The sequence below is a fragment of the Octopus sinensis genome, linkage group LG4 (assembly GCF_006345805.1).
Source record: "Octopus sinensis linkage group LG4, ASM634580v1, whole genome shotgun sequence".
NCBI lineage: Eukaryota > Metazoa > Mollusca > Cephalopoda > Octopoda > Octopodidae > Octopus > Octopus sinensis.
Window position 1 is genome coordinate 96554705 of NC_043000.1, and position 16656 is coordinate 96571360.

General features: G+C 35.8%; 1 protein-coding gene across 1 annotated transcript in view; it reads left to right on the forward strand.

Annotated features, from left to right (window-relative positions):
- Nucleotides 1–6121: 6121 nt before the first annotated feature.
- The window catches only part of LOC115210536 (FYVE and coiled-coil domain-containing protein 1), a 41460-nt gene continuing 30925 nt past the window's right edge, over nucleotides 6122–16656 (forward strand). Inside the window, exons 1-4 of the mRNA XM_036502641.1 lie at nucleotides 6122–6207; nucleotides 6330–6384; nucleotides 10079–11095; nucleotides 12441–12581. Coding sequence (XP_036358534.1) covers nucleotides 6122–6207; nucleotides 6330–6384; nucleotides 10079–11095; nucleotides 12441–12581 — 1299 coding nt within the window. The remainder of the gene's footprint in view (nucleotides 6208–6329; nucleotides 6385–10078; nucleotides 11096–12440; nucleotides 12582–16656) is intronic.

Consider the following 16656-nt stretch of genomic DNA (forward strand, 5'->3'; position numbering starts at 1 on the left):
AACAAAATCGCAATCCCTTTAAACCTTAGCATTCAGATTACTTTATCAAATGTTGTTTATTTATTCACATTATTTTGAATTAATCTTGCATAATCTTGCAGCTTTAAGATTCCAAATGATGTGATTGTTTACTTTTAGAATGACACTGTAGGGTAGATGTGAGAGGTCACATTGGCTGGTTTGAACTTAAAACAAGTAGAATATTTGGGTCAGATTGGGAGGTTTAAATGCTAAGGCTAAACACCCAATGTATCCCCTTGATATTTGCTGTCTCTTGTGAGCTCAAAATACTCCAAGGTATGCTGCCACTTAGGTTAACAACCACTGAGTTAGACATAGTAGAAGAGAAAAAATTACTTGTGAACTGAAATTAACATGAATTTCTAATTAAAGCTAGTTACTCTGCTAATATTTTTGCGGAAAGGCATGAATGTCACAGAATTTCAATTCTGATCCTCAGATCTAAAGAAACATGTTTATGAAAGATATCAATATTATGCCAGCCAGGTGAAGTCCTAGATATTATGCAGGTCTGTTATAAAACCATTTTGAAAGTGGAGTGTGATTATTCTGTACAAAGTTTCTAGAGATCTAGGAATAAGAATAAATTTTACTGATTTTGAGATATTTTTTTTTATCTTTCAGTGATGGTTTTATCCATCATCTCCTTGGTGACAACACAAACACAGTTCGGCAATTATAAATGCACTGTATGACATCCATGATGTAAACTTCGATTTAATTCCTACAGGTTATGATTTAGACAACTCATGGCCTTCATTTGCCCAGGTAAAATTTTCACTATTTCCTATTTTCAGTGTTTACATGTATTTAGTATATTTAAACTAAAAGTTGTATTTCTAATTAAAAAGTGATGACAATCTTTTAATTTACTTCCAGTAGAAGTTATACTCTCTGTCAATTTATCTTTCCTTCCAATTGAACATGAATCTGATAGGTAGTTTTCGTCAGCTTCCAGTGCACAAATTTATGAGAAAGGAATTGATCAGCTGAACTTTGAATGGTGATGCAGGAATTATTTATACCATATTTTGATCACACATTCTAGAAAATCTTAATATAAGTGCTCATTTTTGTCAAATTCTTAACTGCTGAATGGTTATAATCAATCATGAACAGATCCAAGCATCATAACATATATTTCTGAGCTTTCAAACGTATGATACTCAATACATCACCAAAGTTCTAAACTGCTAAACACCATTATAATAAGTTTGAATTCAGAACTATCTTGTTAGTTTTTTAAAAATTCAGTTAACTTTTGAGCCTTCAACATATTTTCTAATTGTTTATTATCATTGTTTAACATCTGTTTTCCCTGCTGGCATGGTTGGATGTTTGACTGGGGACTGGCAAGCCAGGCGGCCTCACCAGGCTCCATCTGATCTGGCAATGTTTCTACAGCTGGATTGCCCTTCCTAACCTGCAGGCATGGGTACCAATCAGGTGGCGCTGGCATGGCCACGTTCAGATGGTGCTTCTTACATGCTACCAGCACAGGAGCCGCGTGGGGGTGGGGTGGGGTTTTGGATTGTGCTTTTTACGTACTACCAAGTAATGTCTAATGTACAATTTCATGGAACAACAGCAGTTTTTATATTATAGAGAATAAAAATATTTCTAAAAACTGCTATCCTATTTCAGAAAGACAATGGCGCTATTCCTGGAATCCGCCAGTAGAACATCCAGTATGAGCAGTCTCCTCAGTATTCCAAGCATACAAACAGGTTAAGTAATGTTTGGTATACATTATGTATTATAATTTTATAGGTTTTCTGCTGTGTGTTCATCATCATTTAACATCCTCTTCCATGTTTTTGTGTGGGTCAGATAAAATTTGTGAGACAGATTTTCTGCAGCTGGATGCCCTTCCTGTAGCCAATATTCATTTATTTCTATGAAAGATGGAAATGAACAATATTGCTTGTTTCTTGGCAGAAATGCTCGTATATGATCATCACAGGATGTCAATATAAGGATAACTACTCATATTTGACATGTCTTTTTCAGCTTCTGTCTTTGAAATTCACTCCACGGCTTTGTTCAGCCTAGGACTGTAGTAGGAAGCATTTGTTCAAGTTGTTACACAGTGTGACGATATGAACCTGAAATCGTGGTTCAGAATCAAATTTTAAAGCACACAGCCACTCCTTCACTGAGTGTTTAATAAATTTGTATATGGATGCAGACATGGCTGTGTGGTTTAAAAAAAAATGGAAATTTGGCATGTGTTTCACTACTACTGCCTTGATTGACCAATATAATATTAGAAATATTTGGTAGATGGAGGCTGTATGGAAGTCCAGAAATATATGCATGAGCACATCTGCACATCATCATCATTTAGCGTTTGCTTTCCACGCTGGGTTAAATGGTTTGACTGAAACTGGTAAACTGGAGAGTTGCACCAGGTTCCAATCTGATTTGGTACAGTTTCTACAGCTGGATGCCCTTCTTAATACCCACCACTCCAAGAGTGTAATGGGTGCTTTTTACATGCCACTGGTGCAGCTGCCATTACATGACACCAGCATCGACCACAGCTATGCTTTCACTTCGCTTATATGAGTCTTCTCAAACATGGCATATTGCAAAGGTCTCGGTCACTTATCCCTTTATGAGCCCAACATTCGAAGGGTGCTTTTTACATGCCACCGGCACGGGTACCTGTTACGTGGGCCCAGCATCAGCCACAACTAGGGTTTGTCTTGGCTTGATGCGTCTCTCAAGTACAACATATTGCCCAAAAGTTTCTCAGTCACTTGTCATTGCCTCTGTGAGGCCCAGTGTTCCATATGTATGAAAAAATTATGTCTTGTTCAACTCTGCTGCTATTTCCATGCTGTATGAGTTGGGTGGTCTGCTGGGGTAGTACTCTATGATTGAAAGCCCTTCCTGATGCAAACCCTTACTTATTTTTCAAGTAAGGTACTTTATTCTCCTGATCTTTGCACATCAACTGTGACAAGTAGGATGTACTATTTTGGCTGGACATCAACAATCTTCAACAATAACCAACAGATGTTGACGTGAGATGTGCAGAGATGCACAGACACACATATGCATTTATACATGTCATACATACATGCATACACACAAGCATACATACATGCATACATACATACATACATGCATACATACATACATGCACATGCATGCATACATTCATACATACATGCATACATATACATGCGCACATACATACCTACATACATATAACATACCACATACATACATACATACATACATACATACACCAACAGGCATATGCTTATACATGTTGCATTTGTCTGCCTGTTTTCTATGTATGTCTTCATTGATACCACTTGGAGAGCAGTGATGATTTATATATGTCCAGTGTAAACAATATATCATATACCTCAACATGCTGACATGCAAAGACTAGTGAAATAAAGCACTTTACTTGAAACCAAACAGGTTAGCATAGGATAAGGTGTTCAGGCCGTAGAAAATTGGTTCCAAGAAGCCTTGTCTAACCCATACCAGCAGGAGAGAATGAGCGCCAAAAGCATTGCTTCTGCTGCTGCTTATGATAGCATCACACATATATGTGTGTAACTTTTTGTTACCGTTTTTCTGTTTTTTTTGAAATACAGTCTTTTGTGTCAGTTAATTTGAAAATAATGAAGAATTTATTGAAATAACTTTGTTATTGTTTAACCTTTTTGTTACCATATTTTCATTGAAATACACTGCATTGTTTAAATTAATTTTGGGGAAAAAAAAGATGATTATCTTTATTTAGCCTTTTCATTACCATATTCTGTCTGTTGAAATAGACTGCTTCTGTTTCAATTAACGTTGAATATAATGAAGAATTTATTAACATAACTTAGTTGTTATAAGTTGATGTCTGGAACACACATTAATTTTAGGGAAGGTTTTAATTTAGATTCATCATCTTCATAATGTCTACTTTCCATACTGGCATGGGTTGGACAGTTTGACAGGAGAATGGCAAGCCAGAGAGCTGTCCCGCTCCAATTGTCTATTTTTGCATGGTTTCTACAGCTTGATGCCCCTCCTAATCCAGCCACCAGCCATTACAGTGTGCACTGGGTGCTTTTTATGTACTACCAGCACTGGTGCTTTTAAGTGACATTGGCATGATGCTTATTACAGGCACCAGCACAGTGCATTTAAGTGAAATTGGTATGAGTACTCTATGTGGTACTAGTGGCGAGCTGGCAGAATCGCTAGCATGGTGGGAAAATGCTTAGCGGCATTTTTGTCTGTCTCTATGTTCTGAGGGGTCGACTTTGCCTCTTCATCCTTTCGGGGTCAATAAAACAAAGTACTAGTTGCGTACTGGGGTTGATCTAATCGACTGGCCCTCCTCCCCCAAATTTCACATCTTGTGCCTAGAGTAGAAAAACAGTATGAGTGCATTTTACATGGCACTAGCAATAGAGCACCATATGTGGCACTGGCAAGTGTACATCTTACATAGCACTGGCACAACTGCATTTTATGTGGCACTGCGTACCACAAGACAAAGCAACTCAGCTGGGGAGGAGAGAGAGGGGCATGACCTAAAGGGCTTTCCTGTATGTATGGATGTCCGCTATTTTATGTCTTCTCAAGTACAGCAATTAGCCAGAAGTTTCGGTTCCTTGCCATCTCCTTAGTGAGGCCAGCATCTGAAGATCCTTTCTCACCACTTCACCCATGTCTCTCCTGGGTCTACTCCTTCTTACAGGTCCTCTCCACAATAGAGATCAGAACTTCTTTATGCAGCTGTCCTCATCTAAATTGTATCATAGAACTTGGGGAAGTCTCTGACAGATTGATATCAGCTTATTTATACACACATATTTGTCTTGTCACAAATTCATAACTGGCATTGTATTGATAATCAACCATTAATAATTTTCATATTGGTTGCATTCTATGTTATTGTGGTACTGTGTTTAATGTAGTTTGGTTCTGTTTACAGGATAGCCCATCTTCCAAAATAGATGTTGCTTCCTCTTTACTGAATCCATTGATGACAGTACATGTCCCCTCGAGAAACAAATCTAATGTCTCCTGTTCAGAACTGTACTCTAAAATTGAAGAATTAGAAGAGGAAAAGTTCACTACAAGTCAGGAGGTGGCTCTTTGGGTTAAGAGACTTAATGAGATAAAGAAAATACAGAACACTGAAACAAGAGTGAGTGATGATGATAATTCTTCTTCTTCTTCTTCCTTCTTCTTTTCTTCTTCTTCTTCTTCTTCTTTCTTCTTCTTCTTCTTCCTTCTTCTCTCCTCCTCTCTCTCTCTCCTCCTCCTCCTCCTCCCATCTCTCCTATCTCCTCCTCCCCTCCTCCTCACTCACCATACCCGCCAAAGGGACATCATAATATATATATATATATATATATATATAATATATATATATATTCTTTTTTTTGTTTGTGCATCACATAGCCTGGCATTAAGTATGTATGTATGCATATATATGTATGCTATATATACATTGTATTTGCATATATGTGTTTGTGTGTGCATGTTTGTTATTTTTCCGGTTTGTGTTTTTTATGTTTTCTATGTTGTGCTTTGTTTTGTGTGTGTGGTGTGTGCTAAATGTATTTTCTAAATTATATTCTTTCTGATTCAATAATCCTGACTTTTTCAACTGTCTCATATCACTGGAATAGACTACCTTCTGTTTAGTTTTCACCAATTATGTTTAATTTCTTTGTTGTAGGTATGAGTCTGAGTATGGAATTGCAGCAGTTCACAGCAAGCCTGGCAAGATGAAAAAGACAGATTAGATTAAGAACGCAGAAATCTTACGGAAGGTCTCAAGTCTCTCCAGGACCAATAACTGTGAGATAGAACCTGAACACGAACAGATTCGTTAATACTAACCAATCCAGAATAGAAGTCCTGGAGAAGCGAGAACTAGCTATTCTGGAACATCAAATAAACTGTCTCAGTCAACAGATGGTTGAATTTGCTGAATCACGGCAGTTCAGAAGAACAGTTTCAGTCTTTGTCGTCATCGCAAGAAAATGAAAATGATGATAATGATATTAATGAAGATGATGATGATGTTCATGATAATGTTGTTGTTGATGATGATGTGATGATGATGATGCGTGATAATGAAGACAGTGTAGAATATCTGAAGCATGAATATGACAAGATCTTATGGGGAAAATCGACGTCTGCAGCGGAAATGTGAAGATTTTGAAGAGGCCACAACGAAAACTGCACAGGCAGAATGAAGAGCTGTGTGGGCTACAACAGTCGGTTGAAGAGAAGGCTGCGAGCTGTTAAACAAATAACCAATCTCATCTCAGCACTCTAAAATCTACCTTGAATAATCTTTTAGATTTTGATTCTATTGTTGATCAGGTAAGTTATGTTTATAGTCTGGATACATTGTTAACCTTTTTGGTGCCAACCTGCCTGAACCCACCCTTGGTTCTATAATACAAATTCTGTTTTGAATGAGAAATGAGTTGCCTAAAAATCCCTATCACAATTTCATGTTACTTTATATTCCAAACAGCTGCTTAATAAAGACAGAGATTATTTTTTCAAATATTATTTTTTCAAATTACTTGAAATAAAGGTAGTATATTTCAATAGAAACATGGTAACAAAGCGGTTAGGATATAACAATAACTATGAAAATTAATAGTTACAGATTTTAAATTTGATATCATTAGCAGAAAGATCACCTTCCGAGCAGTTTTCTGCTAGCCCCCTGCTAATATTTTCTCATTTGATTTCCCAATTGTAATAATTTTATATTTCTACTGCTAATTATTTATTGTCTATAGTGCTTACTTGCTTAGTATTACTTACTAGATTTTATTTCACAGTCATAATCTCTCTCTTTTACTAACCCCATCTTGGTAGTCTAGAACACCAAGGTGGAGATTTCACAGCATCTCTAGCTTTCCCCTATCACCACCACGAGCAACATAGAGATTACAATCAGCAGCACATCTGTAGCTTTTGCGTTGTAGTGTGTGTGTGGAGAGAGAGAGAGAAGATTGCACAATGATGCAAAACTAGACATAAAAATTGAAATGAAATCTGATATCACTAAAAAAGGCCTTACTTACTAGATGTTATCCCCCAACTTTTTTGCCTCATAACATCCAGAAAAAGGATACTTTTTAACAAAATTTTCTACAAATACCGCTTAGATGTTTGTTGCTTCAGTAGTCTATAGGGATTTATGAAAGCTTTCAATTCCAAGGGGATTTGGAGGAGGAGTTTGGGTCGTATCCACATCTGATCTTTTTTTTTTCCCCTCATAACTTTCAGGAAAATGTATCTTTTAATGATTATACAAATCCCTTTCAACGTACATAGATTACGATATAAAGAAATTTGTGGGGAAATTTTTTTAGGATTTCCCCATCCATTTTTTTTAACTACAGCCTTCAAAATGATGGGGTTGGTAGATGGGAAGCATCTTTGTATGAAAAGTTTTGAAACTAACTCTTTTACAACTTCCTACAACATCCTCCTACTCAATGGGTCTGATCATTCTCACATCTACAGATTTGACCAATTGTTTTGTGCACTTCAAAACCATGGGGTGTGCGCATTCATTAAAAAAATTAATTTTAATTGTTAGTATTTTCAGAGGAATATATGAGGCCTTTAAGGCGATTTGGCTGTTGTTTTAGTGCATCAAAGACAACCTTCCTTGTTTCTTTATCGCTCTCACATGTATTGATGTTTTCTCAATATTTTCCCCATAAATCATTTATATGCTAAAAAAAGAAAATTTGAGAAATTATGAATTTTTGCAACCCCACTTCCTTCCCCGATGTGTCGGTTTAGAAATTAAAAATTGGAGAGCCTGAGAAGGGTCATTGCTGGCATTTATCCACAGTGATTGTAAAAAAATTATGGAAATGTACTTGCATAGCAAGTGACTTGATCTGAGATCATGTGCTGAAACAAAAACACATTGCAGCATGGAAGATGTTTGTAAGCCATTCAAGACACACAAAAAACAGCTAGTTTCACTTCAACATTTAAATTTCATTTGTGTCAAAATATTTTGGTGCTTTGAAACCGCGACCTGTTCGCTGACAAAACTTCACAGAAAGTGATGCAGCACGAAGTTTTGTCAGTGAACAGGTCACGGTTTTCAAGCAACAAAAATATTTTCACACAAATGAAATTTAAATGTTAGAGTGAAACTAACTTCTTGTGTGTCTTGAATGGCTTACACAATCTTCCACACTGCAATTGTTTGTGATTTAAAAAAAAAGAGTTATGTAAACAATAATTCTTTTTAATAGCATACTTTCAGTTAGATTTTTTCTTAGACACACACATGGCTTCACTTGATTCAGGTGGAGGTAACAAAATTTAGATTACAATTTATTTTGTTGTTTTCTTCTACAATGGACCATGCGTGTGTTATTCGGCATTATCATTCTATAAATGTGTTTTAATGGGAGAAAAATATTGAAAAAAATCAATACAGGTGAGAGTGAAAAAGGAGGGTGGTTGGGTGTTACTAGAAAAAACAGCGAAACTTCCCTTGAATCGTTCACCTTTTCTTTGAAAATATTTACAGTTTTATTATATTTTTTATGTTACCAAAAACGACTCCTCCCATGGTTTTTAAGGTAAAGAGTAAAGAGGCCACAATGGCCCAAATGGCTCCAGATAGTTATTATTCTAAAGCTATATAGTGTTCCAGTCATAACAACAAAATCACTTTAAAAATTTGTTTTACAAAAATTATATGGGTTATTTTAAAAACTTTTCATTCAAAAAATGTTTTACATTACGTATACATATAGAAATAAAACTGTCAGTTTTCCAAATACTGAATTAAAACTTAAAATGAAAATATTAAAAGAGGAGTGAGATACTTTGCAAATGCAAATGGAATACTCTGCAGTGAATGCAATGAATATTAAATTTGCAAGAAATTGGAGTAACAATTCAAGAAACTTGAGAAGTTGAAATTATAGAAAATTTCTTAGAACATGAATTATAAAATTATTTCCAGATGGCAACCTTTAATAATTGCTTTCTTTTAGTACTTTTAGTAATTGTTATATATCTAATTAATAAGCAGACTTCTCCGTTATAGTATAGAGATGCAAATATATATTTATTCTTGTAAGGAAGTATGATGTTAAGAGCCCAAGATTAGAAAGGGAAGTGACTCAATCAATTACAGGATTGTGACTTCAACTGTACTTAATGTCACTCAATAGTGGTAATATAGCAGGGATAGTTCCTCTGAGGCTTCATGCAACAGTGGATTAAAATCAGCTGGGTGGAACCTTATAGAACTATTACTAAAATCAAATGATGATTTGAGTGTGGACGCCACTACTGGAATCAGTAGAGTGGTGGACATGTAGTATTTCATTATATTCTTTTATGTTTTGAGTTCAAATCTCACTGAGATTGACTTTGCCTTTCATCCTTCCAGTGTCAGTAAAATAAATGTCTGCTGAATACTGAGGTCTATCTATTCAACTACATAAATCCTCCAAATTTGAAGCTATATTATTATAGTTTATCTATCAGTAATAAATACCAAATCCTCTGAGAATGGGATCTGTGGTAGCCTGGCATCCTATCCAGGTAGAAATTTATCTTCTACCACACATATCTAACTGCTCCTTTGGTCATCACGGCATTTATTTGCCACTTCGGTTGTCCGGCGTGCCGTGTCATCTGCCAGCTGGTTTGGTGTTGGGATGTCGTGCGCATTTGCAACGATGAAAAACCACCACTTCCGTAGTTAGCTCGCTGCTGTTCGGAAAGGATCGATGACCATGCTTTCATGGTCTGTATTTGTACTGAAAATCGAGATCGAGTGAGCTTTTGCCCTTTGCACACACACGCACACACACTAATGTATTTATTAGAGTTTTTAAGAAATGGGTGTGAAAAGTCTGTAGAATAACAAATGATTAAATATTAAATAAATCATATATTAAATAAATTAATAGAGATAATGTTAATATGAATGATGAAAGGAATGGAGAATATGATAAAAATTAGTTCAAATATGGTAATTAATTTGTCTCTTTTTCTGTTCATATTGCAGGATTATATTTCTAACTTTGAATCCCTAGATGACGACTTGAATGATACTGTAGAAAAACTGTTTGAGTTTGTGAAAGAGGCTAAAAATCTAAATTCTGAAGGAAGATTTCATCAACAAGAACCTAATAAGGAAATTCTAGCACAAATATCATTGTTAAAGTCAGAATTGGAAGGTTCTAGATCACAAAATGCAGAATTGCAAAAACAAGAATCTGATTTCAGTGAGAAAATGGAAAAAATGTCATCTGAGAATTCTTATTTGAAAGAATGTATTCAAAAGTTAGAATGTGATTTAGAAATAAAAGATAAAGAATATAATACATTAGAAGAAAGGAATAAAGCTTCCAATGATGAGATTAGCAATTTTGGCTGTGAAAGAGAAAATATGATTCTTCAAAATGAAGAGCTGAGTGAAAAACTGCATTCTTTGGAAAATAATCACAAGGAATTGATGGCTAAACACTTTGCTCTTCAATCTGAACTCGATGAATATAAGGAACAGTATGAGATGCAAATATCTGTAATAAATGCCAAGCATAAAGAAACAGAACAACAACTGCTGAGTTCTAAAGAAAAATTCCAAACCAAGCTAAATGAAGTTTTAGAGGAAAACCAAAACCTTACAAAAGAAATGGAAAATGTGAAGAAACAAGCAGCTGATTTACATGTGAAAGTAGTAAAATCTGAAACAGAAAAGATTGACTTGCAGCAAGAACTTGATCAAGTTATGTCAGAAAATACAAAATCAAATGATATGCGAATAACATTGCAGTCTGTGATAGATTCTCTACAAGTTGACAAAGACCACTTGATTGAAGAGAAGAAACTCTTGCAGTTAGCGGAGCAAGATTTCAAGGACAGTTTACTAGAGAAAGAAGAGACTATTGAAAATTTGAGAAAAGAATTTGCAGAAAGCCAAGAATCAATTTCTTCTGAGCTGAATTTAGTGAAAGAAGAATTGTCTGCAGCCCATTTCCAGTTGAGTGCCCAGCAACTTCAGCATCAAAAGTCTGTGGAGGTATTATGAGTTTTATGGCTCCAAGCAATTTCTTATTTCTTATGTTATGCATGTATGTAGTTGTTCATAATCATCATCATCACCATAATCATCATTATCATTTAGCATCTGTTTTCCATGCTGGAACTGGTAAGCTGGAGAGCTACACCAGACTCCATTGGTCTATTTGGCTTGGTTTCTACAGCTGGATGCCCTTCCTAATGTCAACCATTCCATAGAGTATGCTGAGTGTCTTTTACATATCATTGGCAAGGGTGCCTTTTATTCCATTTATATAATAAGTGCAGGTGTGGTTATATAGTTAAGAAGCTTGCTTCCCAACTATGTGGTCCAAGGTTCAATACCACTGCATGGCACCTTGAGCATGTGTCTTCTATATAGTCCAGAGCCAACCAAAACTTAGTTAGTGGATTTGGTTGATGGAAACAACTATTACCTATTGTATATGTGTGTGTGTATGTTGTGTGTGTGTGTGTGTGTGAGGGTGGGGTAAACTATCCTGTTGTAGATGACAGATTGGGGCTCTGCAATTTCTGAATAACCTGCACAGACATTTTTTTTTTTTTCATAGTGATCAAATGTTTGTGCTGTACATTAACACATTACCTCCATCAAATCTACATTGCCTGTTAAGGTGTGTGGTGTGTCATATGTCAGATGGTGAAGTGATTGCATAAAGTTAGGAAGTATGAGAAATTAATGCATAGTTATTTCATCATGTGACTTCCAATGGGTTACAGCCGTTTCGCAACCTTTTTATTTAGCATTAAGTTCAGTATGCAAGAACTTATGTGTACATTGTTTACATTTATGTGTTTTGTATTATTCAATACAATTGTATATTCACAAATTAATGCATTAATTTATTTGTATTAAGAATAAAACATGTTAAAAAATATGTTACATATATGTAACATAGGCACAAGAGTGGCTGTGTGGTAAGTAGCTTGCTTACCAACCACATGGTTCCAGGTTCGGTCCCACTGCGTGACACCTTGGGCAAGTGTCTTCTACTATAGCTTCGGACTGACCAAAGACTTGTGAGTGGATTTGGAAGACGGAAACTGAAAGAAGCCCGTCGTATATATGTATATATATATGTATGTGTGTATATGTTTGTGTGTCTGTGTTTGTCCCCACCAACATCGCTTGACAACTGATGCTGGTGTGTTTACGTCCCCATAACTTAGCGGTTCGGCAAAAGAGACCGATAGAATAAGTACTAGGCTTACAAAGAATAAGTCCTGGGGTCGATTTGTAAAAATGTTTCAAGCCTATACATAAGGTTACTTATTTAGCAAAATTATCATTTCATGGACATAATATATCTCTCTTTATGTCACAGACTATGAGTAACAAAGAACGGGAACTACAAGACAGCAATAAAACAGTGAAAGAGAAAGAAGATATTCTCAGACACTTACAAGAAGAAAAAGAACAATTGGAAATCACAATGAAGAATCAGGTGGCATGTTTACATGAAATGGTAAATCATATTTATATTTAATTAAAAAAAAATTTGCAGTTTTTTTTGTGTTTTTTTTTTGCTGTTTTACATTCAGTTTTTCAAAGCTGATATTTCATTTTTCAAACACAGAGATTTGCATGTTATTGAAGTTGACGGTTTTTTTTTTAACGGAATTCTTTCTTTCAACTCAACTGTAAAAAAGATTGTTTTCAGCTATGAAAACTGATATGAGCAGAGTACAAGCCATATAATCAGTTTTGAGAGAGAGAGAAGGAGGGGAAGAGGGTGAGAGAGACCTATGTGTGTGCATGTCAGTGAGATAGACTCATACCTACATACATGCACATAACATGTCTGTATATATATGTACATATGTATGTATATACAGATATTAGGCATGCACATGTCCAATATAACATATTAAGTTTTCTAATCATGAGGCATACTACCATTAAAGTACTCAATAGCCAACTATTAGATAACTTAGAGCTATGGCATCTATCTCTGTCATCATCATCAAATGTCTGCTTGCTGAGGTGGCATTGGTTGGACAGTTCGACAAGATCTGTTTGGCATAGTTTCTACAGCTGGATGTCCTCCTGATGCCAATCACTTCTGATCAATTGTCTGATAAAACACAAATAATAACCACAATAGAAAACTACTCCCACATCTAGACAGGCTTACGGCTGCACACTAACCCATCTTTGATTACATTAAAAAGAATGCCATGTGGTTGACTGACAAGCATTTACTCGACAATACATTCTGATCTCCATTTCACAGATGTGCTGTCACCATATTTTGCCTCTTCTACCAACTACTAAAACAGTCTCTTCTTTTAACCATTTAACTACATACGTGGCTGTGTGGTAAGACGCTTTCTTCCCAACCAGATGGTTCAAGGTTCAGTCCCTCAGCTTGGCACCTTGGGAAAGTGTCTTCTACTGTAGCCTCAGGCCAACCAAAGCCTTATGAGTGGATTTCATAGATGGAGACTGAAAGAAGCCTGTCATATATATATATATATAATATATATATATATATATATATTTATCATCATCATCATCATCATCATCGTTTAGCGTCCGCTTTCCATGCTAGCATGGGTTGGACGGGTCAACTGGGGTCTGTGAAGCTGGAAGGCTTCGTCAGGCCCAGTCAGATCTGGCAGTGTTTCTACGGCTGGATGCCCTTCCTAACGCCAACCACTCCGCGAGTGTAGTGGGTGTTTTTTACGTGCCACCAATATATTATATATATTTATGTGTGTGTCTTTGTGCCCCCTACCATCACTTAACAACTGATGTTAGTGTGTTTATGTCCCCATAACCTAGCAGTTCAGTAAAAGAGACAGAATAAATACTAGGTTTACAAAGAATAAGTTCTGGGTTGATTTCTTCAACTAAAAAGCCCTTAAAGGCAGTACTCCAGCATGGCCGCAGTCAAATGACCGAAACATGTAAAGGAATAGAAGAATCCCATCCCCCACTCAACCCCATCTAACATACCCACCTTTTCTTCACAGAATTGGAAACTTCTGGAATCCCCATCCTGTCCCTCTATTTTGTTTTTATAAATGTTGACTTAACCCTTTAGTGTTCAGATTATTCTATCAAACATAATTCTTATTGATTCACATTAATTTGAATTAATCATGCATTTTCTCATATCTTCAAGATCTTGATGGTGTGATTACTTAATGTAGAATAACATTGTAGGGTAATTGTGAGAGCCTGGATCTGGTCAGTTTGAACATAAAACAGATTAAATATTTTGGCTGGATATGGCCGGTTTAAATACTAAAGGGTTAAAGTTGATCCAACTGAACATCAACCATGTCAAAATCATAAGTCTAGTGTAAGGTGGGTGTTTGGCTATGAAGGTCATGAGCACTGCCCCTTTCTTCTGATTAAGCCATATGTGTATGTGTGTGTGTGTGTGTAAGCTGATTATATACTCAACATCTATAAAGTAACCTGGATTACTTATTCAGGTCCAATGGTTTACAGGTACCTGTAAATCTTTGCTGGTCTTTGAACTGGCTTATCTTTTATTGCTCAATCTCCAAAATATTTAGAAAAGGATCTGCTGGCTTGCAGGTTGTCAGTGGTGTGAAATGATTTTTTTTTTCATCCAGGAATCTTTTGCGAGAGAGTACTATGATGATTAATGTGCTATTTTTACAAAGTTTTCAGCACTTTATACCATGCTTTTTTGAAGTGGGAAGAGCTATATTTTTTGAAATTGCATCTTGGCTTCTTTTGTTCTTTCTGTGATTAAATTGTGTCCCTTTATGACATTGTACATGTTCTGCATGCAGCTGTTACTTACCTTTACATTCTTCCTGTTGAATTACCTTTAACAGTTTGTTGGTTGTTTTTGCTGTTGCTGTAATCTAGCCCTGGTCAATTCTGAGTAAGCTTGTGCTACCTATGTAGTCAGACAAATGTCCTAGTTTTGATTAAGAGTTCTATTGTTAAAAGTACTCTATACTATCTCCTAATTGAGTACAGCACTACACGTGCAGGGTTTATAATATGGAATGTCATGTAGTTCAAGCATCTTGTATTTTTTTTCCATCTGGTCAATCTGTTAAATCAGTCTGGTATAACTGTTGTTTAGTTGCAGATCAACCTTGATTAAGCCAGTGGCATAATAAGTGTTCTGTTCTGGAACAAAGACACTTTGGTGCCCTCATCTTAATTAACAGGCATAATAGGTCAGTAGAAATTTTGTATTCCATCACAACTGCATCCAAGGGTAACATCAGCTTCCTATGCCTTCACTTACTACATCTCTAGATTAAACAAACACATGATTAAAGGTATTCTAGCTATGACCATTCTGGCTTTATTTCAAAGTGTATCTAGGACAACAGTATACAATGTGTTATTTATTTTTAAGATGGAAGGTTATGATTTGAGGTTGAGCTACCACATAATGACTCCCTCATGTAACTGTAAATTCTGGCATCCACAACCTAAAGTAAGCAAGGTAAAGTAAGCTCAGTTATCTGTAACAGTTCTTGTTCTCCAGCACTTATCACTGGAAGTAGACATCTCAGTACAGTATTTGTAGCTAATGAAGTTACTAATGTATCTATGAGATTTTTATGTTTATCTGAAGTGATGGTTTATTTTAAAGATTATATAGTAGTTTTCTGGGATGTTTATATATAGTATTTTAGGATAGTGTTGTAGTGTTTTAGAACATTTAGATGTGAATGTTTTTTTTTTGTTGGGGGCAGGGTAAGTAAGTATAGTGTATTTAGTGGCAAGAGCTCTGTGGGCTAGAGTTTGCTGTAGCAAACTGAGCTCCTAAGCATTAGTTTATTCTAACCCTTTAGTATTTAAACCAGCCATATCATGGCCCTAATATTTTACCTGTTTTATGTATAAACAGGCCAGATCAGGCTTCTCACACTTACCCTATAATGTCATTTTAAAAATAAATAGTCACATCATCAAAATATCAAAGCCACAAAGTAATGTATGATTAGTTCAAAATAATGTGAATAAATAAACATTACATTTGACAGAGTAATCTGAATGCTAAAGGGTTAAATACACTTGTTTCCTATTGTAGTTGGCTATTGGAGATGTTTAGCCCTTGATCATCTCAAGTTCTAATTAAGGAGACTTATGAGCAAAACATTCTAGCTCTGATAATCCTATCTTTTTAGAGGTATCTACAACTAAATTATCTAATATGTCTTTTTTTAAGATGCTAGGGTGTGACTTGAGAGTGAAGTGACAGCTTTTCCAAGCAGGTTGAATGATTGTGATATCACTTCCACATTAGCTTGAGATGCCCTGTAGTAGATGGTCTGGAGTTGTGGTTTGTGATGATAAGTGTGGTGTTAGGTGCTTTTTATAGTTTGTTATGGATAGATTAGGGGCTCAAAGTGAGACTGACCTAGTCTTTAATAGATGTAATATACTCTTTGTTCCCTAGTATTGCATGTCTGTGTAATAGCTGTGAGTGAGTGACACCTATGATTTGTCTAACTGTGCACTGCAATTACTCAGTGTTGTTTTCTTCTGAGGTTATGAGTTGAAGAATCTGCAAATAAAATCATTTATTTAAAAGA